The 26,019-nt window shown below is 31.3% G+C and overlaps 2 protein-coding genes and 1 long non-coding RNA gene across 3 annotated transcripts; all 3 read right to left on the bottom strand.

Annotated features, from left to right (window-relative positions):
- Positions 1 to 1,907: 1,907 nt before the first annotated feature.
- LOC25489273 (putative F-box/LRR-repeat protein 23) lies at positions 1,908 to 8,613 on the bottom strand. The gene is made up of 3 exons (XM_013605184.3): positions 8,324 to 8,613; positions 7,871 to 8,207; positions 1,908 to 2,072 (listed from the first exon to the last, which is right to left on the bottom strand). The coding sequence occupies exons 1-3, from the start codon at positions 8,611 to 8,613 to the stop codon at positions 1,908 to 1,910; spliced, it is 792 nt and encodes a 263-aa protein (XP_013460638.3).
- Positions 8,614 to 14,558: 5,945 nt separating this feature from the next.
- LOC25489272 (putative F-box/LRR-repeat protein 23) lies at positions 14,559 to 15,852 on the bottom strand. The gene is made up of 2 exons (XM_024777689.2): positions 15,563 to 15,852; positions 14,559 to 15,201 (listed from the first exon to the last, which is right to left on the bottom strand). The coding sequence occupies exons 1-2, from the start codon at positions 15,850 to 15,852 to the stop codon at positions 14,559 to 14,561; spliced, it is 933 nt and encodes a 310-aa protein (XP_024633457.2).
- Positions 15,853 to 20,184: 4,332 nt separating this feature from the next.
- On the bottom strand, positions 20,185 to 25,582 carry LOC112419816 (uncharacterized). The gene is made up of 3 exons (XR_003009876.2): positions 25,358 to 25,582; positions 23,935 to 24,306; positions 20,185 to 20,773 (listed from the first exon to the last, which is right to left on the bottom strand). It is a non-coding gene; the product is annotated as an uncharacterized lncRNA (long non-coding RNA).
- Between the last annotated feature and the right edge of the window lie 437 nt (positions 25,583 to 26,019).

Here is a 26,019-nt window from a genome sequence, read left to right as displayed (position 1 = left end):
CCTCACCACATTTTTATATACACTCACAATGGCCCCTAAATGTTTTCAAAGTGCAACTTAAAAAAGTCTCACGGTGTGTGTATGTAAGTAATATAAATAAATAGTAATAATTAATTTTAATGTTAAACCTCTAATTCAAGTTCAACCATACAAAACCGACTAAGTGAAAAATCTCTTAACAAATATATTATATTATATATGTCCCATAAAGAAGAAAAGAAGCTTGACAACTTCTCGGTTACTCATTAGGAGCAGTGTTCCACAAATCGAGTGTTAACGCGTAATCTCTATCGAGTTTACGTTTTTAGGTGCGAAAAAACGTGTTAACTCGGAGGTAAATTTGGTTTTTAGGAAAAACGAAATGTTTGATGAGTTTGACCGAATTAACACATGTTAAACTCGAGTAAACTCGACCGCCAAGTTTATGTTTAAAAAACCACTTTTTTTTGGGCCCATTTTCTTTCAATTCTTTTTTCAAGCCCAATATACTGAAACTAATGTTGAAGTGAGTTCAAACCATGTATTTGGTTCTAATATTGAAAACCTTTTATCATCTGAAGAAGAATTTGATGAAGTTGGAGATGAAGACACCAATGTTAATGATGTTATGAAACTTTAGAAGGATTGAACTTTTGAAAAATTAACTAGTTTATTTTTTGGATAGGTTTATTAACAACTTTTGAAACCTGTGAAACTTGTATTTTTGGATGGTTTAGAGTCTAATGAAAATCATGATTTTTCAATTTAATTTTGTATTTTGATGCTAAGTTGAACATAACTCTTTATTATGATGGTTATGTATACTTTATCTTTATATTTTGCACTATTGACCTATTTGCAATATTATATTAGCTAACATATGTCTTGTATATAATAAATTTTATATACTTTTAATTTTAGGTAAACTCGTACAAATTTACAAGTCGAGTTTATAGTTCGAATTTACATAGGTAAAACAAGTTGAGCTGAACTCTCGAATCGTAAAACGTTGATTAGTAGATTAATATACATAAATATTCTCTTTTAAGCTTAATGTAATTGGTATTAATATTTAATATGTTATCATAGTTTTAGAATTGTCGAAAAGGTGGCTCTACGCATAAAACAATGTAACAAATTTTTTATAAATAAAAAATAAAAAATGAATGGAGGTCTGTTTTGGTCCATAGAGATTAGGGCATCTACAATTGTCATTAGTTGACGAATTTTATAGTGTTATAGAAATAGTATTGTTTCAGTGCATCAATTGCTTGTTAGTTCACACACAGCTTGGCAAACTGAAATATCTTTTTGTATAGAGCAGTGGTATTTGAACGATTATTTGAGATAACTTATGTAATAATTTCTTTTTTTTTTTTAGTAAAAAATAATGGAGAGAGAAAAGGAAGAGAGAATAAAAGCAGAATGGGAGTATGAAAGAAAAATTTATTAAAAAGTTGTTACAAAGTGTGACAAAATGGAGAATAAAGAACAGACCAATCAGACAAACAGAAAGGAAATTCATTCAAGAACACTCTTTCATTGACATTGCACCTTTACAGGCTTTTTGTTGATAATAATAACCAAATTAGCAAATAAGTGATGTGCAATCTACTTCATTTTGAGATGGTACATTAAAGCAATTGAATCTAATTCACTTTAGTTTTTTTATGATGACATAATTTACCTTGGTTTCCTGCTGCTTGAACATAGAACAATGTGAAAACATAGATTAAAAATTTCTTTTAGGATTGATGAATGAATTTAATGGAGAGTTTAATTATGTACATTTAAATGTCCATAATTAATACTCCTTTCGTCCTAAATTATAAGTCATTTTAGAGAAAAATTTATGCTGAATTAGAAGTCGCTTTGTAATACTAATAAACATTAAATGCTAATTTTTCTACTATACCCTCAACTATTTATTACTTTTTTCTACAAGAATTATCATGATCATACCAATTGCCATCTACATCGTAATTTGAAAGCCGTAAATATATGATTTGATCTTGATACCTTTTCCCCAGTTTTCCACTCAAATCTAGATTAAGACATTCTCGCAAGTCAAGATCTTTAAGAAGAGGAACCCACTAGGGTTGGTCTGGTGATGTTGACTTGGAACCTTGAAATGTGTTTATCCTTAAACCTCATATTCGATTCTACCCGATGCCAATTTAGGTGAGCTAGTTTAACTTATTAAAAAAAAATCTTCAAAAAGAGGGCATGCATAAAAAATGGAAAGCAACCCATAATTAGCTAGTGAGTGAGTTTTCAAAAATCTTAAGAAGGCCTAGACATGGTGTTTGCAATAGCAAAGGCATCATCATCGCATTTAATGTTTTCATGGCCCTTGTTTTTAAATTTCAATGATTTTAAAAGAGGGCAACCTCAACCAATGCTTTTGTTGTGAATTCGATCTCAAATTTCACACCAATAAATAACAAAGATGTGTGGAGCAAGTATCAATGTCAACCAACAACCAAAAATTGATTAACCACAAGCAACAACAACAATATAGACCTAGTCTATAAACCAAGTGCATAACAAAAACACAATCCAACCAAGGTATAAACAAGATAAAGAGAGTAAAGAAAAGATAACAACACCAAGAAATTGTTGACCTAGTTCGGTCCAACTTGACCTAATCTGGGGGAGAGATTGATCTCTCCAATCCACTATCAATGAGTTCTTACAAAGAGATACAAATAGGTTACAAGAAATTAGCTTCAACAAGCTCACAAAGAACAACCCTAATTTCTACCCATTTTCCCAATCTCATCAATGAACAAGACACTCATGATTTTCACTATCCCAAGGTGTTTACAATTGTTTCCCAACTCTAGAATCTAACCCCCAAAAGAGAACCAATCATTAGCCTTCGATTTCACTAAGGATCTTCTCTTTTGGTTTCACAAGACTCACCCAACTTGCTCACAAATGACTCTCCACTCTTGTGTTTTCCAACCCCATGAATATTCCCCAAAAGGCACCAACCCTTTTCACAAGAGCCCCCTCTTTTGGTTCTCCAAGATTCACATCTTGAAGCTTTGAACCTCACCCAAAGACCCTCAACCTTTAGTATCTAAAACCCTAAAAGTTCTCTCCTTTGGTTTCATTGAGATTCACCAAGCTTACCCAACAAAATGGGTCATGGAGTGCTTAAAATGTGTTTCAGATCTGTCAAAATCGTGTCACGTTTTCCAAAATCGTGTCACGTTTTGCCTTCAGAACCAAACATGCATTCGGCATCAGAAATCGTGACACGGTTGCCAAATCGTGTCACGATTCTTCACAAACCAAAAGACTCAATTTTGAGTCACATACCAACAACTTTCAAGAGAATCTTTAGATATGTCACCTAAGTGAAGTGTCAACCAGCTCCTCTAATAAGAGTTAGGACATACTTAATGGCCAGACCCACAATCTATTTTTTATGTCTATCTCTCTTCAAATTGCATACTCCATTTATTTTAACAAATGAAGATGATCCTTATACCTTTTAATAGTGAAAGCATTTTAGCAACTTCATTAAATCCTTTACAAAGACTCGGTCTTCCAAGTCGTATGCATTGTAAGTTACTTGCGTTGTAAGATTTTAATAAAAACTATAAAGAGATATTTTTTTTTATAAGAATAATCTGCATTCAACAAAATGGATGAATTACTATAAATACTGGTTAGATGTGATTAGCTAAAGACCAAATTCTTTTTATGCTTCAATTTAGTACTTTTTATTCATTAATCAGAGGAGTTTATTGCAAAAAATTATAATATATTAAAAATTGAAAGTGACACTCATTTTAGTTTTTTTTCTTTGCAAATATCCCACTCATGGTGGAATGAGCGGAGCAAAAGAGAATCACCATTCCATTACACACATGAAGACAAACATGCAAAAGAAAAATAATATTACCGGTTAGCTCTGCATTTTAAGAGACCATAAATGCACAAACACTCAATATTAATCTCTTCCAGATTTCCGCAACTTCGTTCAAGGGCATAATCAACAATCTTCACTAAACCTGTGGTTGTTGCCCTACACATTTGTTTTAGAATATGGAAGCCTTGTGCTAAGTGAATGTAAATAACTTTTTAATATATATTTGATTCGACGGTATAGATAGAAACATACATCTCTTAATGCTCAATTATTTCTATTACAAGTTGTGGTTGGAAAGTGCTTCTACATAGAAGCTATCAAAAGTTTGTTGATTATGAAAAATATTATGGTTGTTTTTCTGGATAGTTTTTATGTTCTGGAAGTGTTTAATGATAGTGTAAGCATTTTATATATGCACTGTTTGTGTAGCATTACATAGCTAATCCAAGTCTTGGAGAAAGAGTATGGTTGTGATTAAGAAGTATTTTTATGCAATTGTGCATTCTTTGACAAATATATCAGAATAGTTTAATTGTGGGATATGTTACAATCCATGAATTTTGTGACTTTATTGCTTATTTTAGTCAATTGGTGTGTCTTATATAATCTTTAATTTATTATTAGATGGAAGACTTAGAATTACTAAAATGAGTATGACGTTCTTTGAAATCTATTCATATTGAGTTGATCAAAACAAGTTCCTCGTCAGAGATCATCTACATGATTGATTAAATTTTCATGTTAGAAACTCAATAAACTTTAATGTCTCGTCTGTTCATGTTTTATTGAATCATTTTATATGAATATAAAATTCATATTTTAGTTTATGGATTAATTTCGTTGTCATAAAAATATGATTGTTGAAAAGTCTATTAAAAATTCATGAAAAAACTATTTTTTTATTTTTTTTTATAAATAATTTCAACAAATAGCAACAGTTCCAATTCGTTGCAATATGTTTTTTAAAATATTTTTCGTGAATTGCAACTGTCCCAAACCGTCACAACACCCCTTTAAAATAATTTTGTAGTGAATTTTTTTTTCTTTCAGATCTTTTATACTTTAATAGTAGAATTTTGATTGGATTATGTTAGTCAAAATTGGATTTTGTAAGACAATCCATCATCGAATGAAAAAAATCACCTGAGATTTTTTTTTATTCGATGATGGATTGTCTTACATGTTTTGAATTTTCTTATAGATGCTGCAATCTTCGTTCGTGCTTCTTGGTGTTTGCACGAGGGTTCAGTTATTCAGTACCGATTATTTCTACAACAGTCTTTTGCGACCATAACGACCATCTGCCCCCTGGCTGTGTGTTTCTTCATCTCCTTCCATTAAACCAAATACAGCCCTTGTCTAATAAACTCATTAATCTTTTGCTCAAACACTAACTAACACTTTTGATGTGCAGCCAAGTCAACTCCCTCAACCAGCAATCAAAGGTGATTCGGTTTACATCAAGATCACATAAGAAGAGTATGAAAAGGGCATGGATGACTATAGATGTAATATGCATGATCTTTTATTGATGAATAATGGTGGTAAACCCTTGACAGCTAGGGACATGTCTAATAAGTTGTCGGTTCTGTACGGAAGTCATTAGGTCAATGGAAATTGATATCTCTTGGTATGGGATTTTGTTAATTTCATTTCCCCTCTTTAGATTTATATGAGGAGAGTTTGGATATGGGAACTTGGAACCTAAATAGTCTAATTATTTTAAAATGTACACTCAATGACAAACTCAAGCCCAGATATGGATTAAGCTCATGGGAATTCCACAAAAATAATAGAGACAAAGAACCCTGCTTGAAATTGCTAGTGTCGTGGGAACTCCCCTTTCCAATGATGAGGTACAAGAAATTGAACCGTTGCTCACTATGCAAGAATTATTGTGTATATGGATATATAAAATATAATGTTTTATGATATCATGGTTGAGAGGGAAGGATTTGCATTGAATCTGGAGGTAGACTATGAGAAATTACCCGATTTCTATCACAAACAAATCTTGAAAGAAGATGAAGGAAAGAAGAAAGTTATTGAGAGGGAACCAATCAAGAAAGTTGGTCCAAAGTTCCTTGCAAAACATGCAATCGAAAAATCAATTCCATCATTGGAGGAACCTAATAATTGAAATAAAGTATCCACATCATTCAATTTTGCTTGTGAGAATGTGACTGAGAACATAGCTCAGGTTCTCTTGGCAATTTTTTTGAGCAAGTGTGGGAATATCTTGATCTAACAAGTGCATAAAATATTCAAAAAAAGAAAACTAATGCAGATAAACAAATTACATATGCTATTCCTGAGAATGGTACAACAGATAATATTCATTTCAAAAGGAGACTTTGGAAGACAGTGACTATAATTTTGATGGAAAGTTGTTAGTTACCCCTAACAGTGAGACTCAGTTGACTGATAATTCTACACAGGAAAAGGTGCAGGTCATTGTTAATCTAGTCATAGAAAAGAATGTTGAAAATCTTAAACAATTATGGGGGTGATATGGTAGGAAGAGGATACATGAAGTACTGAAGTGATGGCGAAAACTTAAATGCTACATGATTTTTTTTTTGAAGTAGCTAAATTAGCCCAACCAAATTGGCACCGGAGAGAATGGAACCTGAGACCATGAGGAGGAGCACAGTTCCAGATCGCAAACCAATACCACCAGGGCAACCCAAGTGGGTTTATATGCTACATGATCTTCTTAGTGCAAGAAATTATTTTGCAGAAAAACATGCTGGAATTGAGAAAGTTACCAAGTATAACCTTTTCAAAGTACATTTGGAACCACATTGGAGAAAGTATAACCACAATTGGAACCACTTAGCAACGAATACAGGAAAAGATAATCATCTTATGCCAATTATATCCAAGCATGTATATAAGGTTTTTTATGAAGAAGCCAAACTATTCCATCGAAACTGGTACGGGAATAATCTTACCTGAGACCTTTTGAGATAAGTACACTCAAACTAAGGTCCCAATCCAACACCACTCGGCCAACACAAGTAGGTTAGCATGTGTACAAGGTTATTGGAAAATTTAAGCGCACCTCATTTAAAAACAAATCATTAACGTTTCAGTCTCTTTAAGTCTCTTCAAGTACAACCATCCAAATTTCCATTTTCATTTGGAAGAAAATTATCTAGATAGATCAAATAATAATCAAAATCATACTCTAGATTGTCATACATAAACAACGTTGAAAAGAATAATTGTGATCATAACAACTGTCATCAGCATCAAAATCATACTCTAGACTATCACATACACTTTGTTCACAAGAATAATCATTAAAACATAATCAGAGATAGCATCAAAACTATTTAGCCAGAGAAATTAACCAGAATCACAGTATGCATGCACTGCAAGTCTGCAACATAGATTTTATTCACAAGAATAATCAGCATCATAAATAACAAATTTTCTATGAAATTAAGAAATTAAAGAATAGGGCATGCATCAAGAGTGGCAAGCAACCCAACATTAGTGAGAGAGTTTCCAATCATAAGATGACGTAGCTTAGGCATGTTTTTTTGGAATAGCAAATGCATCGCCATCTTGCTAAATTTCATTGATTTCAAAAGAGGGAAACATTGACCAATGGCTTCATCCAATGCTGTAAAATTGGAATAAAAATTTATAAAAGGGAAAAAATTTAGGATAAAAAGAATAAAATTGCATTCAACGAATAAATGTATCCCCAAATGCTTCCCCAAAGGCACTATGTATTTCCTTTCTATGTGTCCTAAACGCTGACCTAACTGCTGATCTAAGTGCTGACTTAATGGTAGTTTTTTTAATGACCCTTGAAATGAATGAATAATCCAGATTTTGATCTTCCATTACACTTCTCAAATAAAAAGAATCGTCATCTTCATCATCATAATTTTCATCTACATAAGTTGGAAGTACAACTACAAAGTCTTTGATCTGATCACAACACCTTTTCCCCAAACTTCCACTCAAATCAAGATGAATACAATCTCGCAGGACAATAGATTCAAGAAGGGGGCAACCATCAAGAATGGCATGCAACCCAACATTAGTAAGCAAGTTTCCAAACATCGAAAGATGGCGTAACTTAGTCATGGTTTTTGCAATAGCAAAAGCGTCATCATTCAGCTCGATGTCTTTGCTGAACATTCTGCTAAATTTTATTGATTTCAAAAGTGGGCAACTCCGACCAATGACTTCAAGAGAATCCTTACATAGGTTGCTAAATGAAATGTCCAGCTCCTCTAGCAGTGGAAATTTGTTTGCAACTTCACTAAATTGTTTGTGTAAAATATTTCGGCATTTTGTAAGTTGGATGCGTCGTAGGTGACTTCCACTGTAAGATTTGAATAAAAAACTAATGAAAGGGAAAATGATACAGTATTACATCATAAATAAATGAATAAGTAATTTTGCAAGAATTGAAAGTGAGCAAAAGGAAAATAATATTACCAACTAGCTATGTACTGAAGGAGATCATCAGTGCAAAAAGACACAATCTCAATGTCTTCCAACTCACCGCAGCTTTGTTCAACAGCATAACGACAAATCTTTACCAAATCCACATCAGGGGAAGTTTCATTGTTGATCATGTGAATGGTGCGCCACATGCGAGGATCCTTGCAAATGCTCCACCAATAAGGACACACATTGCGTGCATTTGTCAAAATTTCGACCACACCAAGCCTTTGGAGAATGTTTGATGTAATGTCTCTAGGAAGCTCAAGCCAATTTGGCCCCATTGTGCTCTCCCTTTTCCTTTTCTTTGTTGATCTGAAACATGGTGCCATCTTACAAATAAGACAAATAAATTTTAGGTACATAGAAAAGTAACAAAAAAAGAAAGGGAAATAGAGATATGATCCAATACGTGATATCAAAAGTTTGGCATTTGCATCATTCTGTGATTTGAAATAATCAACAAAAAGAATAAATACTATTATCCTCAATCAACACAATTTTTTCAATATCGATAATTCAGATGCTATGTTTTCTGTAAAACAGAGTTCATAGACTAATGGTTTCATGAAATGAATAAAAAAACAAAGAAAAAGTAAAAATAAAAAACAAAAAGAGAGTGGGTGAGAAGTTGGGAACCGTGCGAAAACAAGCAAGTTCTTCGTGGAGAACATGAGAAGGAGATGGTAATCTATAAATACGAAATAGACACATTTTTGGGCCGTTTTTCTCGCTTCAAATTATATCCTTACACAAGTTTGCCTATAAATATTATTGCTTTTAATTTCATTAAAAAAAAAAGAATTTATATTTGTTATATTACTTTTTCATTGAAAAAAATAAATATATTTTGTTACAATATGAAAATTCAAAATATCTATACATTTATTATATATTTTTTAGGGAATACATTTATTATATTTTTTTTAGGGGATACATTTATTATATTTAAAATCACAATAATTTGTCCTCGTGAGCTTAGCTCAATTGGTATTGACAATGCATAAAATATGCAAGGTCCGGGATTCATAATCCCACGTCACGTTCGATATATCCGGCGTGAGTTAACTAATATTGCGTTCTGTTATAGAACTGCACAAGTAGAACATAGAAGTGCCATAGAACCATTGTGTTTCAAACTCTACAATAATGAATTTTCTCGCAAATTGTGCGAATTTCATCAAACTCAACAAAATCAACTTCAATTTCTAACTCAATTACAAGTAAGTGATTATAATCATCTGGCATTGACTTTTTATTTTATTTAAATATTAGATTTTTTGATAAAAGTTGTGGAATTTTAAGGTTTTAGGGTTGATTTGCATGTTAGACTTTTTGCTTGGTAATGATGAAATTAGTTATAAATTATACTTTAGATGTTGATTAGAGTAAGTTTCACTCAAATGTGGTAGTTTAGAGATGGAAATGACACAATGAACTCATATTGTTTAGGTTGAACTCTGTGTTTGATAAAATGTCTCAATGAAAATTGTTTGATTTTTTGCATTTTAATGATGAAATTAGTTAGAAATTGGATTGTTAATGTTGATTATAGTGAATTTGAGTGCAATGTTGATTATTGTTATTGTTAATGATTTCATGAGTATGAATAAAAAAACAAAGAAAAAGTAAAAAGAAAAAATAAAAAGAGAGTGGGTGAGAAGTTGCCAACCGTGGGATATGGATTTTCTTAGCAATCATGGGATAATATGGCTGAAGTTGATGTCTCTAATCAACAATTTCAAATGGTTGTCTCAAAGAAAAAGAAGAAACATCAGAAGCAGCAGGCAGAAGCTAGCAATGGGGGGCTCAAGGTAAGTACTTTTAAAGGTTTTCAATTGAAGCTTTGATCTCTCTTTCTATCGTTTTTTGCTTTCTTTGAGGGTTTTGGTTTATGTCCCTCCTCTTTTTTGTACTTTATTTTCTTTTTATCTATATATATTTTGGATGTGGCTGAGGAGACCCCTCTGCCTCATCTTTCGCTTAAAAAAAAAAAGTTGCCAACCGTGCGAAAACCCTAAAAAGCAAGTTCTTCCTGGAGAACATGAGAATGAGATCGGTAATTATCTATACATGATTTTGGACGTCTTTCTTTCTTCCAATTATATCCTTTAACAAATTTGCCTATAAATTCTTATTATTTATAAAAGTGCAAAATATATTTTTTTGTAGGTGAAAGGGCAAAATATCTAGTTTCTATAGTCTATATATATTATATTTAAAATCACAATAAATTTAATAATTTTTATTTCACAAAACTATTGTTTATTTCACAAAACTATTGTTATAATTAAAATAGTAAATAATGTGATTTTTATTTGCCAAGTATGAAGTCAATGTTGCCATTCCAAAATAAAATAGTAAAAAAAATTGATTGATAAAAAAAGGATAAAAAAATAGTAAATAAACTTGAAAATAAAATAAACTTAAATGTTGCTATTTTAAAACTATTGTTTATTTCACAAAATTGATTATAAATGTGAAGTCAATGTTTATAACAAATGATTGATTTTAAGAATAAAATATATGCAGGGACATTGCATATGCAGGGGTCGGGGTTCGAACCCCTGACACCTCACTATTCACTTTGAAAAAGTGAGTTTCTAGCCACTAGACTACTTAACAAACAAAAAAAAAAAAGAATAAAATAAACTTGAAAACTCAGCACTACAAAATATTGCAAAAAAGGTGCCCAAAAGAAAGATTGAGTTCTCATATGCATACATGATATATATGTTATGTTAAAGTTAAACAAAACGAAAAAGAAACACATTACCAATGGCAAAAAAAAAAAAAAAAATATTGATTGCAATGCATGAGATACAATAGGCCAAAAAATTGATAAGTAACAAGACTTTATAAGAAATCATTCATTACTATAGCAACACTTATTCAACAGAACATCATAAATAAATGAATGAGTTCGTAATTTTGTAAGACTTGAAATTCCAAGCGAGCAAAAGGAAAACAATATTACCAGCTAACTATGGTCTGAAGGAGATTGTCAGGGCAAAAAGACACAATCTCAATGTCTTCCAAGTGACCGCAACTTCTTCAACATCATAACGACAAATCTCTACCAAATCCATAGTATTGTAGGGATAACGGTCATTGTCTTTGATGTAAATGGTGCGCCACATGAGAGGATCCTTGCAAATGTTCCACTATAGAGGACACACTTGACATGCACTTGTCACAATCTCGATGGTACCAAGCCTTTGAAGAATGTTTGTTGTGATGTCTCTAGGAAGTTCAAGCCAATTTGGCCCCATTGTGCTCTCCTCTTTTTTGTTTTCTCCCCATGGTACCATCATAGGAACTAGACAAAAAGTGGTTGATAATGGAGAACCTGAAGAGAAAAGGAGTAAGATTGAGATTGAGAATCATACACATTACATTTAATTGCAGCAGTTGAATGTTGAAATTATGGTGAAATCACAAGTTATACATATGTAATTGTTGAATGGTGGTTGAAAATTGAAAGTATGTTAATTGTAAAAGCCCTGATACATGATACGATACGGGAAAATTTTAAAATTTAAGATACGATACGGTTGGGATACTTCAATAAAAAATTAAATTTAAACTACATATTAAAACTCAAAATATAAAATATGGGCTAAAACTCAAAAGCAAAAAAATTGGCGCAAAAACTAGACCAAATAGACATAGAAAAACGATAAGGCACAAAAATGAAATTCCCTTCACACAACAAAACAATAGCATCGTTCTCAAACAAACAAAGAGGCACAAAATAGACGGCGGCAACAATAAAAATATAAATGTAAGTAATATTGATAATAAAGAAAACGACAATTAGTCAATTACATATATGATATATTCTAAATAGAAAGCATCATTACTTAGTCAATTACATATATACCAAATATAACAGAAACATTAGGTAGCCCACACATTCCTTCAAAAAAAAAATTAGGTAGCCCGCACATATCGGTTTTCCACCGCCTATCCCTCATATCCCAAATGTATCTGAAAAGTATCAGATAATTGGTTTTTAAAAAATAAAATTTAATCTTCGGATACTCTCTTGATACGTATCAGAAAGTATCGGGCAGGTATCGGTGCAGGATACGCAGAGGATACGATAAGTCATCCATTTTGAAGTATATGGGCTTCATATAACTGATATAATATACAGGGTTAATAGTGTTTTACTCCTATATTTTTTTTTTTAGATTCCATCATTGTAATTTGAAGATTCTTTGATTTTGGACCTTCATGACAACAAATTACAAAATTTATGGTACTTTCACCCCTTGTAGTTTGAGCAAATTTTAGTTTACCCCCTGTCATATCATCAATTTTGTACCGTCAAAATTCATAAAGATCCAAAACCAAATAATCTTCAAATTACAAGGATGAAATATATTCCTTAAAAAAAAAAGGATGAAATATATTACATCCTCTACCGAAGATGCACCCCCGCAAAGCCAAGATAGAATTCCTTCTACCCCTGTTTTTCAAGCAAGCATGGAAGTACCATGCATTAGCATCCCCAGTCCTTCTACACCTGAGCATGTTTAACCTTTAATAAAGAACACAAATCAGAGCAAGATTTAATAACATGCTTATAGAAAAACATTTGTATCCGTAATGTAAAACTGATTCACTTATTAACAAAAGCTTTGAAAGTGTTTAACCGATCCTTCCAATTATGTTTTGTTCGGAAAAAAGTCCCTATTTTCTTTACTTTCTACAAAATATCTTAAGACATAAATTTGTTTAGCATTATCGCAGGGTAAAACACATACTGTCATACAATCAACCCATTACACTATAAATTCTGAGTAATCGTGTAGTACCATCCACCCAAACATTTTTTCAACTACTTGTGTTACAAACAAGATATAATAGTAAAATATATCTTTATTCTTTTATTTTATTTAATTAATAAAAATAGTATCATATAGTACACTGAGCTGATGACAAAAACTTATATGTTATGTAATCACCTTAGGCAAGAAATTATCTGACAATTTTTTTTTTTTTTTTGGAATTTAGAAAAAGGGGGAAATAACATTATTTTGGAATAGCAACATAAAAGGGAACAATGATTGATAAAATGAATAAAATTGAATTTAACAAATCAACACCAACCAATAAAAAAAGAATAAACAAGAGCTATTTACTTGTTTTAATAGGTATCTTGTACGTAATAAAGGTAAAACTATGCTAAAATATAAAAATGATTCTCTGCATATCACAATCTAACCAAAATGGAGCAATCAATACTTGTAGAGAAAAAAGAACAACACACTGACTAGACCAAACAGAGGAAGTCCATTCAAGAACACTTTATTTCTTGGCATCAAGGATTTGTCCCAATAAAACAGATTCAGATTTCGTGCAGTCAGCAGAATTTCACATTCATATATAAACAGATTTCATATGCTATTCCTCAGAATGGTGCGTACAACAGATAATATTTGTAGCACGGATAAAATATTAAACAATTATGAAGTTGATATGGTGGAAGATGATACATCTAAAATTCCCTCTATTGCTGAAGATGCACGAAAATATAGTTCACAATCACAGGAGACTCCTTTCACTCCTTTTGTCTCAAAAAAAGCAAAAAAGCTAAATAAGTCTCATCAATCTGGAACGACATGAAAATTTTCATTTTCATTTGGAAGAAAATTTATCTAGATAGAGCAAATAATAATCAAAATCATACTCTAGATTGTCATATAAACTCTAGATTGTGATCATAACAACTGTTATCAGCATCAAAATCATACTCTAGACTATCACATAGAATGCATCAAAACTATTTAGCAAGAGAAAATAATCAGAATCATAGTATGCAACGCATGCACTGCCACATAGATTTTATTAACAAGAATAATCAGAATCATAACAACTTCCATTTGAAATTAAGAAATTAAAGAAGAGGGCATGCATCAAGAATGGCAAGCAACCAAAACATTAGTGAGAGTTTCCAATGATAAGATGACGTAGCTTAGGCATGTTTTTTGCAATAGCAAATGCATCACCATCTTGCTAAATTTCATTGATTTCAAAAGAGGGAAACATTGACCAATGGCTTCATACTGTGCTGTAAAATTGGAATAAAAATTTATAAAAAGGGAAAAAATATAGGATAAAATAAAGAATAAAATTCCATTCAACGAATCAACACCACAAAATAGAAAAGTATAATAAACACAAGCTAGATGCTACATGCTTTTTTTTTAAAAGGTAAGTGCTACTTAAAATACTTGCTAATTAATGTTTCCCCTAATGCTTCCCTGAAGGCACTATGTATTTCCTTTCCATGTGTCCTAAACGCTGACCTAACTGCTGACTTAATGGTACTTTTTTGAATGACCCTTAAAATGAATAAATAATCCAAATTTTGATCTTCCATTAGACTTCTCAAATAAAAAGAATCGTCATCTTCATCATCAGAATTTTCATCTACACAAGTTGGAAGTACAAAGTCTTTGATCTGATCACGACACCTTTTCCCAAAACTTCCACTCAAATCAAGATGATTACAATCTCGCAGGACAAGAGATTCAAGAAGGGGGCAACCATCAAGAATGGCATGCAACCCGACATTAGTAAGCAAGTTTCCAAACATCGAAAGATGACGTAGCTTAGGCATGGTTTTTGCAATAGCAAAAGCGTCATCATTCAACTCGATGTCTTTACTGAACATTCTGCTAAATTTTAATGATTTCAAAAGTGGGCAACTCCGACCAATGACTTCAAGAGAATCCTTACATAGGTTGCTAAATGAAATGTCAAGCTCCTCTAGCAGTGGAAATTTGATTGCAACTTCACTAATTTGTTTGTGCAAAATATTTCGGCATTTTGTAAGTTGCATGTGTCGTAGGTGACTTCCACTGTAAGATTTGAATAAAAATAATGAAAGGGAAAATGATTGATAAAAAGAATAAAATACATTTTGAAAAATCAGCACTACAAAATACATATATATAACAGCCGCTAAATTCTTCACTTCATCAGAATGCAAAAAATATTGAAAAAAAGATGTCGCAAAGGAAAGATTCAGTTCTCGGTTCGGATGCATACATGCTATTATGTTAAATGCATTACAAATCATATGACTAAAAACTAACAGCAACAAGAGTTTGTAAACATCATTCAGCATTGTGTAGCCATCATTATACAGTATTACATCATAAATAAATGTATAAGTAATTTTGCAAGACTTGAAAGTGAGCAAAAGGAAAATAATATTACCAACTAGCTATGTAGTGAAGGAGATCATCAGTGCAAAAAGACACAATCTCAATGTCTTCCAAGTGACCGCAGCTTTGTCCAACAGCATAACGACAAATCTTTACCAAATCCACATCAGGGGAAGTTTCATTGTTGCTCATGTGAATGGTGCGCCACATGAGAGGATCCTTGCAAATGTTCCACCAATAAGGACACACATTGCGTGCCTTCTTCAGAATTTCAACTGGACCAAGCCTTTGGAGAATGTTTGATGTGATGTCTCTAGGAAGCTCAAGCCAATTTGGCCCCATTGTGCTCTCCCTTTTCCTTTTCTTTATTGATCTGAAACATGATGCCATCTTACAAATAAGACAAATAAACTTTAGGTACATAGAAAAGTAACAAAAAAAAAGTAAGGGAAATAGAGATATGATATAATACGTGATATCAAATGTTTGGTATTTGCATCATTCTGTTATATGAAATAATCAACAAAAAGAATAATACTATTATCCTCAATCAACTCAATTCAATATCGATAATACAGATGATATGTGTTCTGTAAATGCTAAGCTTATAAAACATACAACCCTAAAGTCATAACAAAGTGTGTTTCAAATCAAAGGTACTATAATTTTAAATCGGTATAAGGACTAATTTGAATCAAGATTTATTTGAACATCGAAACAACAAAAATTTTAGGTTGTTTACTGCTTGAGCTTCCTAGAGACATTTGTCATTAATTGTCAAATATTTTCTAGGGTTATATAAATCGTTTTTATTTATCAATTTCATTTTATTTTTCTAGATGTTAGCAAGTTTAGTTGTTATATTAGTTGTTCTGGATCTAACTTAAGATCTCTTTCTCAATCTTGTTCACGTATGTAAACATAAAATAGTTACAACAAGTGAGTTGTTTAGTGAAATATCTTAAGAGGAATTCTAAAGGCACTCCAAAAAATAATTTAGATGAAAATACATTGTTCAAGCCAGAATGGATCGTTGTATTTTGCTTTTTAAATATCTCCTGTTATAGTCTTCACTTCCTTGATATAATGAGTCTCTCTTTAGATATTCATGTCCATTAGGTTACTCAGTTACTATTATAAGTAAAAAAAAATAATTAATTATTGATTAATTAATATATCTAATTTATAATATATATATATATATATATATAGAGAGAGAGAGAGAGTCAGGATTCGTTGACACCAGGTGTCAATAGATTCGTTGATACCAAATTTTAAGCGTTGATTTCTTTTAATCTGAAGGCTTATATTTGTTCATTTAAAATATCATGTAAACCACCTAAGAGTATAATGTAGTATATCTTTTTATGATTTTCATTTCCTAATTTGTTTCATTGGTTTTCTCCATCAGTATTTGCAATTTCCTAATTTGTTTGGGCCATTATCCTCTCCTCTTTCTTCATCCCCTTCATCTTCTTCCGTCTCTTTATTCCTCTTTGTTTATCCTATCTTTCTCTTTCTCTTATTATCAATTTCCAAATCATTTTATCATGCTCATTTTTATTTTATTTTTTACCATTTTTTCACAAATTTTCTTCATTGTATTTCTTATTTCCGTAGTGGATGGGTGTGAGATAAACTAAATTTACTTGCACTCCAATAAAAATTCCGTAGTGGATGGGTGTGAGATAAACTGAATTTACTTGCACTCCAATAAAAATAGTTCACATAAACAAAAGTGAACTGATCGTATACATCATCTAGTGACATTTACATTAATTTGTCTATGTACGTATACATGAATAATTTTTGTTTTTTCAGTAAAACGTCAATTGCTTCCATCAATTCAGGTTGAATTCAATTTGCAATTGAATACTTGAATTCCTTTGCAAATTGACAATGTTAATGGCAATTGATATGCTAGTGAATTGAAAGCTATACAAACTCTCAAACAAAAAGTCATATTTGAACTCAAAGCATCCAGTTCATTTAAATAAGTCACAATATGAATTCGTTACAATCTCATTATGAGAAGAGAGAATCTGGAGGAATAAATTAGGAAATGAAAATCACAATAAATATGATACATGATACTTTTAAGTTTTCATTTATTAGCCTTTTGATCAAATGAAATCAATGGTTAGGATTTGGTGTTAACGAATCCTGACTCATATATATATATATAATGATTCCAAGAGTAAGTACTCTAGAGAGTTAATTTAAATCTTAACTTTAACTTTAATCTTAACGAATGGGCAAGATTCAATACTAGTAATCTCTGGGTAAGCGTTTTACTTCCTTAAGTTCAATGACGGCAAAACACTTTATGAAGGTGGTGTTTTCCACACCGATCATTACTTGTAAATTGGGATGAATTACAGCCACCGCTGTGAGACGCAAAATTTCTAAAGTACATTATCAATTCACAAGTTCCTATTTGAAACAAAATTTATCATTGACAACTAATGACATCTCGTCATTACGTAATTTTTAATGTAATTTTTTGAAGAATATTGGAGTTCACAGCTAGTTTAAGCATGTTCAAGTGCGAAAAACAGGAAAAATTGAAGACCTGAAGCAAGAGCTAAACGTGTCACGATTTGGTAAAAACGTGACACGATTTCATTAGCCAAAAATATGCTCTCGGCATTAAGCAAAACATGTCACGATGGCAAAAACGTGACACGATTTCAGAAACCCTAATTCAGTTGTTTGTTACACAAGGCAAAAACATGTCAAGATTTACTTAAAACATGACACGATTTGGGCGAATTTCTAAGCCTATTTAAGCTGAAGACTATTATTTAAACAAGGGTTACGAATTGAGAAAAGCAAAATGCAATTTTGACACTAAAAGACGGCTAGGAGGACGATTTCTTCAACCTTCTATCAGTTCATGTATATTTTCATTCCTATATTGATTATGTTATTTGTAAACTCGATTATGAGTAGCTAAATCTCTTAGATATTAGGTCTGAGATGATTCTTTGTAACCCTAATTGAAACATGTTGCTGTGAAACTATATTTATTGTGAATGACAATCTAGTTTTTATTCAATTCAATTGTTCTTAATGCTCTTTATATCCTTATCAAATATAAAGATGATTTGGTGAGAGTGAATGACTACTGACCATAGCTTTCAACTTAAACCTAATTGAATTGTTCAAATAAACATGGTTAGTCTATGAATGGATAATCGTTTATTTGTGATATTAAGTTAACTATCAACTTAAAAGCTTCAAAGAATATTAGACCACCTAAGGAATTAGGGGTTACAATCTATGAAGAGGGTCCTAAGTCAAGGGATTGATTAGGGCTATTTTGTTAACTATCGTGAAACTAGAGAATCATTCATAAGAATAGGTGCAGTTGACCAATTAGGGGAACTTAGATGATTCGAAAGACATGATCTCATCTCTCTCATATTCTCTAATCAAACCTTTACTTTCAGTTATTTAAATTTTATGCAATCAAACCAAATCAACTGCCTAGTGGCAACAAATATAACTTTTACACATCTCAAGTAATAACGCTATTGAATTATTGAGATTAAAACAGTCTTTGTGGGAACGAATTTATTTTATTACTTCGATGCATTTTTAGTAAACTTGCTAAAAGTCTATCAACAACACAATTCATAATTAGGCTCAATTTTAATTAACCTAAACTATTTGTTTCATCAATCTTAATATACCTAAATGTAAACTAATTATTGAATACAACGTTAACATGATTGATCTCGTATATATTTAGAGTTTAAAAAACAACCATCATTTTCTACCAGATTATTACACAACTTAACAAATTACTTTTTGCATTCCTCGTAGGCATTGTAGTCTTAGCGATAGTAAGGGATGGAAAATAAAATATATAAATTAAAATAACAATCGTTCAACAGGTAACACTACTAGGAAAAGCAAAATTAGGGAGGGAAATTTGTGACGGAAAACATAAAATTCCTCATAAATTTTTTGGTCGCAAAATTTAGTGACGGAATTAGAGAGGGATTTCATGTTTTTCCTCACTAAATTTCCCTCACTAATTTTTGTTTTTTTAGTAGTGTAATGGATTTTGATCAACAATCCATCACTATTAGAAAAATCAATTTTAGAGAGGGTAGAAATCCGTCACTAAACTAATATAATTCCATCACAAACGAATTTAGTGACGGATTTTGTGACGATCAGTAATCCGTTTCGATTTTTAGCCTCGATAGATATTTGTGAGAGATTTTGGTTTCCGTCACTAATTGACACGGATAAAATTTGTCACTAATAATATAAACCTGTCACTAAATATGAAGCAGAAACGTACTTAATCACACATAATTCCGTCACTAATTAATGACGGATTGTTGTTCCCTCTCTAATTACGAGGGAGCATTCAATCCTATTCTCCAATAATTTCATCACTAATTAATAATGGATTGGTTTTCCCTCTCAAATTGTGGGGGAATATTCTATCACGAATTGTGACCAAACTGAATTCCCTCACGAACTACAAACTATGGTTTAATGACGATTTTATTACCGTCACTAATTAGTGAGGAAATTCAAAGAAAAATTTGCATTCTTGATCTAATGTTCAATTTCATGCCAAATTTCATTCATTATGTTAATATTGCAAATGAATTTACTATATTAAATCATATGAAACTTGTTGGAAATTATAAATACACAATAAAAAACACTTTATAATTTGCCTTCATAAGCATCAAAAGTCATAAGGAAACTCTCAATAAGTTTACAACTATTGTTCAACACTCTTAAAATACATAAGAGTCATAAGGAAACACTCGAAATAAGCTTCATAAGAAACACTTTTCAACATTTTTAATGGTACTAGAAGTAGCACATTGTTCTTGAAACTAAGTTTGCAGCCAAACTATCAAAATAACCATATGCTATATATCAAGTAAATGGAGGTGGATGTGGAGGTGGAGGTGGAGGTGGATGTGGATGTAGCTGACCTTGAGATAACATTTCCATAAATGTGTCTAGCTTTCATTTCCCTAACACTCAAAGTAGAATTGGTATGTTTTCCAAACGAACGACCCAGATAGTTAAAGATTGACAATGTAGGATTCACTAGAAAATCTTCTCCTCCATCATCGTTATGCGGAACTCTTGTTCTCCTCGATGGAATATCGGGGGATGATAATAGGAAGCTAATGTAGACACCACCTCTAGTATATAGTCTTTCCAAATCGAACCTTCCACATAAGCCTGATTTGTTACATTTTGTTTTGAAGTTCGTATGAACCTATAGACCAAATCAAGATTAAGCTTAGAGAAATGGAGAAATAACTATGAAAACTAAACAGGAGAGTATATAAGGTTGAATAATTAACCTTTCGAATGGATACATTCATCTATATTGTACGGGATTGCCAACTCTTGCTTCATAAGCTAAATGAATAGAAAGATGTTCCATTGAGTCAAAAAGCTTGGAGGAAATATTTGTTCTAATTAGCACATAATGATTGCGATGTTTTCCAACAAACTATGTCAATTAAAACATATTTTAATAGCGGACAATAACATTGACCAATACACTTTTAACAAAAAAAACTAATCCATTGATACACTTTTTAAAAAATTTAAACATTGCAAATGATGAAAGTACCTTTTTATAAATATATTTTTCCTCAATATCTCAAATAAAGTTTATAGTTTATTTCTTCTTCTCTCACCGTAATTGGAGCATCTTTTTGTTTGTCTGATAGTAACAAAAAATAAAGTGAAAAGACTAACCTTAATCTCTTTACACATTCAGTTAATAAGACCACAAAAACTATGTCTATCTGTAAATCTTGATTCTTCAATTATGACCAGATTTGAGTGTGTGACTCTCGATCCATAGTTTCTATGATTTTATCAACTGAATATGTAAAGAGATTAAAGTTAGGCTTACGACTATGTCTTCCGTTACTATTAGACAAACACAAAGATGCTCCAATTGTGGTGAAAGAAGAAGATATGAACTATAAACTTTATTTAATTAAATTGAGCATAAATATTTATAAAAAGGTACTTTCATCATTTCCAATATATGAAATTTTTAAAAAGTGTATCAGTTGATTAGTTTTTTTGTTAAATGTGTATCGATCAATGTTATTGTCCTCTATTAAAATTAAAATATGTTTTAATTTACGTAGTTTGGAGGAAAATATCGCAATTATTATGTGCAAATTAGAATAAATATTTCGGGTTAATATATTCAATTTTGTTGACTCACCGGAACATATTCCTACTCAATGGATAATTTTGTTGAGGGAATATTCAATTGAGAATTTATTAGATGTATCAGATGGTTTCTTCTATTTCAATTGGTTTTTAAATACACTTTCTTCATTTTTTTAAACAAAAATCCAGTTAAAAATCGTTATAAACAAGGGAATTGGCATAACCCATTCAAAAATCTAATCTAAAACAAGTCTCATACTACCAATCTTCAACAAAAACAAAAGTTATATAATCCTAGTCTTCAACAACAATCATTCAAAACTCAAAATTGAAAATCAAAATTAATAACAAACAGAAGGAAGGGTTTGGATTCACCTGTTTTAAAGAAAGTGAGTGAGCAAGTTCACTTATAAATTTAGATTCAGAAATGCAAGTGAGTTAATTGTAACCTCCCACCGTAAGATTTGAATAAAAAAAAACATGAAAGTGAAAAATGATTGATTAAAAGAATAAAATAAACTTGAAAACTCAGAACCACAAAAGGATGCATCCAATATTGCAAAAGCGGTGAGAAAGAGTGAGTTCTCATATGCATACATGATATATAAGTTGTAGTTAAACAAAACGAAAAAGAAACACATTACCAATGACAAAAGAAATCATATTGATTGCAATGCATGAGATACAATAGGCCAAAAATTAAATAAGTAACAAGACTTTGTAAGAAATAATTCATTATTATAGCAACCATTATTCAACAAAACATCCTAAATAAATGGAGGAGACTAGGATGATTCACACTCATTTAAGTTAAAACTTCAAAAACAACGTGTTCTATAACTTCATACATGAACTTAAGCACATGAACAACTTAATTTCACAAAGTTCAACATACCCATAATTAACTTGATTATTTAGCACGAAAATCAATTAATCATAACATCAATTTCATGAAAATCACTTAATCAAACATAACCCATAACTATCTGCCACTTATAATCACTTAATGGTAAATATAAACTTTTACTCTTACCTTAACTTTCAAAAGCAACTTTAATCCTTACTCTAATCTCCCTTAAGCTTTCCCCAAGTTAGATCTCCTTTTCTCTTGAATTCTCCTCTTCTACCTCTTTCTCTCTATATATCTCTCTCTGAGCCTTTTTTCTCAACATGAACAAATTTTACAAAGATTATACCTCTTATATACTATTGGGCTTAGTCACACTCACTAACCGGCTTAGTAGCTTTCTATCACCCACAAATTTTACTACACAATTACTTCATTAAAACTCTCATTATTACTCATAAACCATTATTCTATTATTTACACAAAGTTACTTCTATCTGTTACTAAAACTTAACTTCTCAAGCAATTATTTACCCTAATTTTTTTTGGCTAAACCTAATACAATAATCCATTTAATTGCTCAAGGTCCCACTAATTTCAAGTTGGCTCTGCTGATAAATAGAATGGAATTAGTGGCACCTTGAGCAATTAAATCTCCATTTTGGGCGGGATTATTGTATAATTAGGTTTAGGTTTAGCCAAAAAAAAATTAGGGTAAACAATTGCTTGACAAGTCAAGCTTTAGTAATAACGATAGTAGTAACTTGGGGTAATTAATTGAATAATAGTGTATGAGTAATAATGAGGGTTTTAATGAAGTAACTGTGTAGTAACATTTGTGAGTGATAGAAAGTTACTAAGTTGGTTAGTGAGTGTGATTAAGCTCAATAGTATATAAGAGATATAGCTTTTGTAAAATTAGGTTAAGAGCTCATTTGTTCAATTTGAGAAAAGAGGTTGAGAGAGAGATAGAGAGAAAGAGGTAGAAGAGGAGAATTCAAAAGAAAGTGATATCTAACTTGGGGGAAAGCTTAAGAGGGAGATTAAAGTAAAGATTAAAGTTGCTTTTGAAGGTTAAGGTAAGAGGAAAAATTTATATTTATCATTAAGTGATAGAGTAGTTATGGGTTATGTTTGATTAAGTGATTTTCATGAAATTGATGTTATGATTAATTGATTTTCGTGCTAAATAATCATGTTAATTATGGGTATGATGAACTTTGTGAAATTAAGTTGTGCATGTGCTTAAGTTCATGTATGAAGTTATAGAATAAGTTGTTTTTTAAGTTTTAACTTAAATTAGTGTGAATCATGATATTGTTAATGATTATTGTTCAACCTCAACTTCGCAAGACTTGAAATTCAAGCTAGCAAAAGGAAAAGAATATTACCAACTCACTATGGTTTGAAGGAGATCACCATTGCAAAAAGACACGATCTCAATGTCTTCCAAGTGACCGCAACTTCGTTCAACAGCATAACGACAAATCTTTACCAAATCCATATTATTGTAGGGATGACGGTTGTTGACTCTCATGTAAATAGTGTGCCATATAAGAGGATCCTTGCAAATGTTCCACCATAGAGGACACACTTGACATGCACTTGTCACAATCTCAATGGTACCAAGTCTTTGAAAATGTTTGTTGTGATGTCTCTAGGAAGTTCAAGCCAATTTGGCCCCATTGTGCTCTCCTCTTTTTTGTGCTCTCCCCATGGTGCCATCATAGGAACAAGACGACAAGTAGTTTAGAATGGAGAACCTAAAGAGAGGAGTAAAATTGAGAATCAGAAAGAAAGTGTAAAAAAAATAATAATCATATATGGAATGCAGTTAATTGTAGCGGTTGAATATTGAAATTATGTTTGTATCTGCAGGTGAAATCACAAGTTATACATCTTTAATTGTGGAATGATGGTTGATAATTTCAAGTATGTTAGTTTTACATAACTAATATAATAAATATGATGCAATTCTTGCAGGTGAAATCACAATCTTCAAATCAAAACAGTAAATTCATATTCAACTATAGTGAGAGTGGGTGGGTTTGCACAGGCGCACGTGCTTGTGGAATAAAATATTCATATTCATGATAAAACAATAAATTCAAGGTAAAGTCTTAAGCTTGGGAGAGACTTGTGTATTTTTTAAAAGGGTTTGTCTAACATGTGCAATATTACACATTCTAAGGCAACTAAAATAGTAACTTTTCATTGAAAATCAACAATTATTTATTAAAAGCTACGTATAACACAAGTTTCAAGTCCAAATTACTACTCCCTCTGTTTCAAAATAATAGATGTCCAAGTCAACCACTTCACATATGCCGATGCATAATTTTGACTGTTAATATTTTAATTTTCTAAAGTAAAAAATTATAAAAATTTAATATTTTGAAAATATTTGTCGAGACAAATCAAACAACATCTTACATGCTAATATTTGTATTTATATATTAGTTAAAAAGTATGGTCAAAATAAGTCAAGTGAATAGTGCATATACATGTATTTTGAAACGGAGGGAGTACTTTAGAAAAATACTTTTAAAAAAGTCAAAACACTAAATTTCCTTATTTTATCGTAACCATCAAATGACATAAACATACTCAAATTTTCATTATCTTTTTTTTTTCTTCCAATACTAGAAATAAGAGGATACAAAGTACATATCATACAACCAGATCGGAATAACAAGCACAACCGTGATGATATGAAGATCTTTGGTGAAAATTGTTAGTACTCTAGTAAATCAAAATCATGGATAGTAATATATTATCTATCATAATGTTAAAACGTTGCTAAACAATGTGTACCTGACATGACATGGATGTGTTTATTGACTTCGGAGAATCTTTTTCTAAGGACGAAACTGGATTTTGAGAATCTTCTACCATGAATGGCATTGTGACTGAATACCTATAAAGTTGTCATCGAGGTTTCAAATGAGTCTAGTGACAATGAAAACAAGTATTTTAAATAGCGGCCGCTAAGCCTTAAGAAGGTAGGAGAAGATGGGAAGAATATGAACCTGGTTAACAAAACCTAATCTTAAATTGGTACCCGGTTTTTTGTTTTTGGGCCTCGATGGGCCCAATTAGTTTTTAAGAAAGTTGGTCGTGGTTTTCAGAAATAGAGAAATTTGGTTATTAGGTCAATCTTGAACACTTTACTTTTATGAAGACCTTAGTTGTAACTCAAGCATCGCAAGATCTTATTTATCATGTTAAATATGATAAATATTACAAATAAATTTTCTTGATGCAGTCAAAAAAATTGGCCCCCTTGATTGAGTTGGAAGTAACTCAAATTATTACGCCTTGAAGTGAATTTGCAAGAGTGTATAAAGTTGAAAATTGTGGATGGATTATGTATAATTTTAGTTCCTAAATTTTTTTAGAGTTTATCCCCAACATTGCACATTCCATTCATTTTTGCCCTCAGGTTGCCCAATCACTCAAAAATTGTTGACTTTGAC

Source organism: Medicago truncatula, chromosome 3 (assembly GCF_003473485.1).
Source record: "Medicago truncatula cultivar Jemalong A17 chromosome 3, MtrunA17r5.0-ANR, whole genome shotgun sequence".
Taxonomy (NCBI): Eukaryota; Viridiplantae; Streptophyta; class Magnoliopsida; order Fabales; family Fabaceae; genus Medicago; species Medicago truncatula.
The sequence above is the reverse complement of the archived record's forward strand: the minus strand, read 5'-3'. Positions and strand labels throughout refer to the sequence as shown.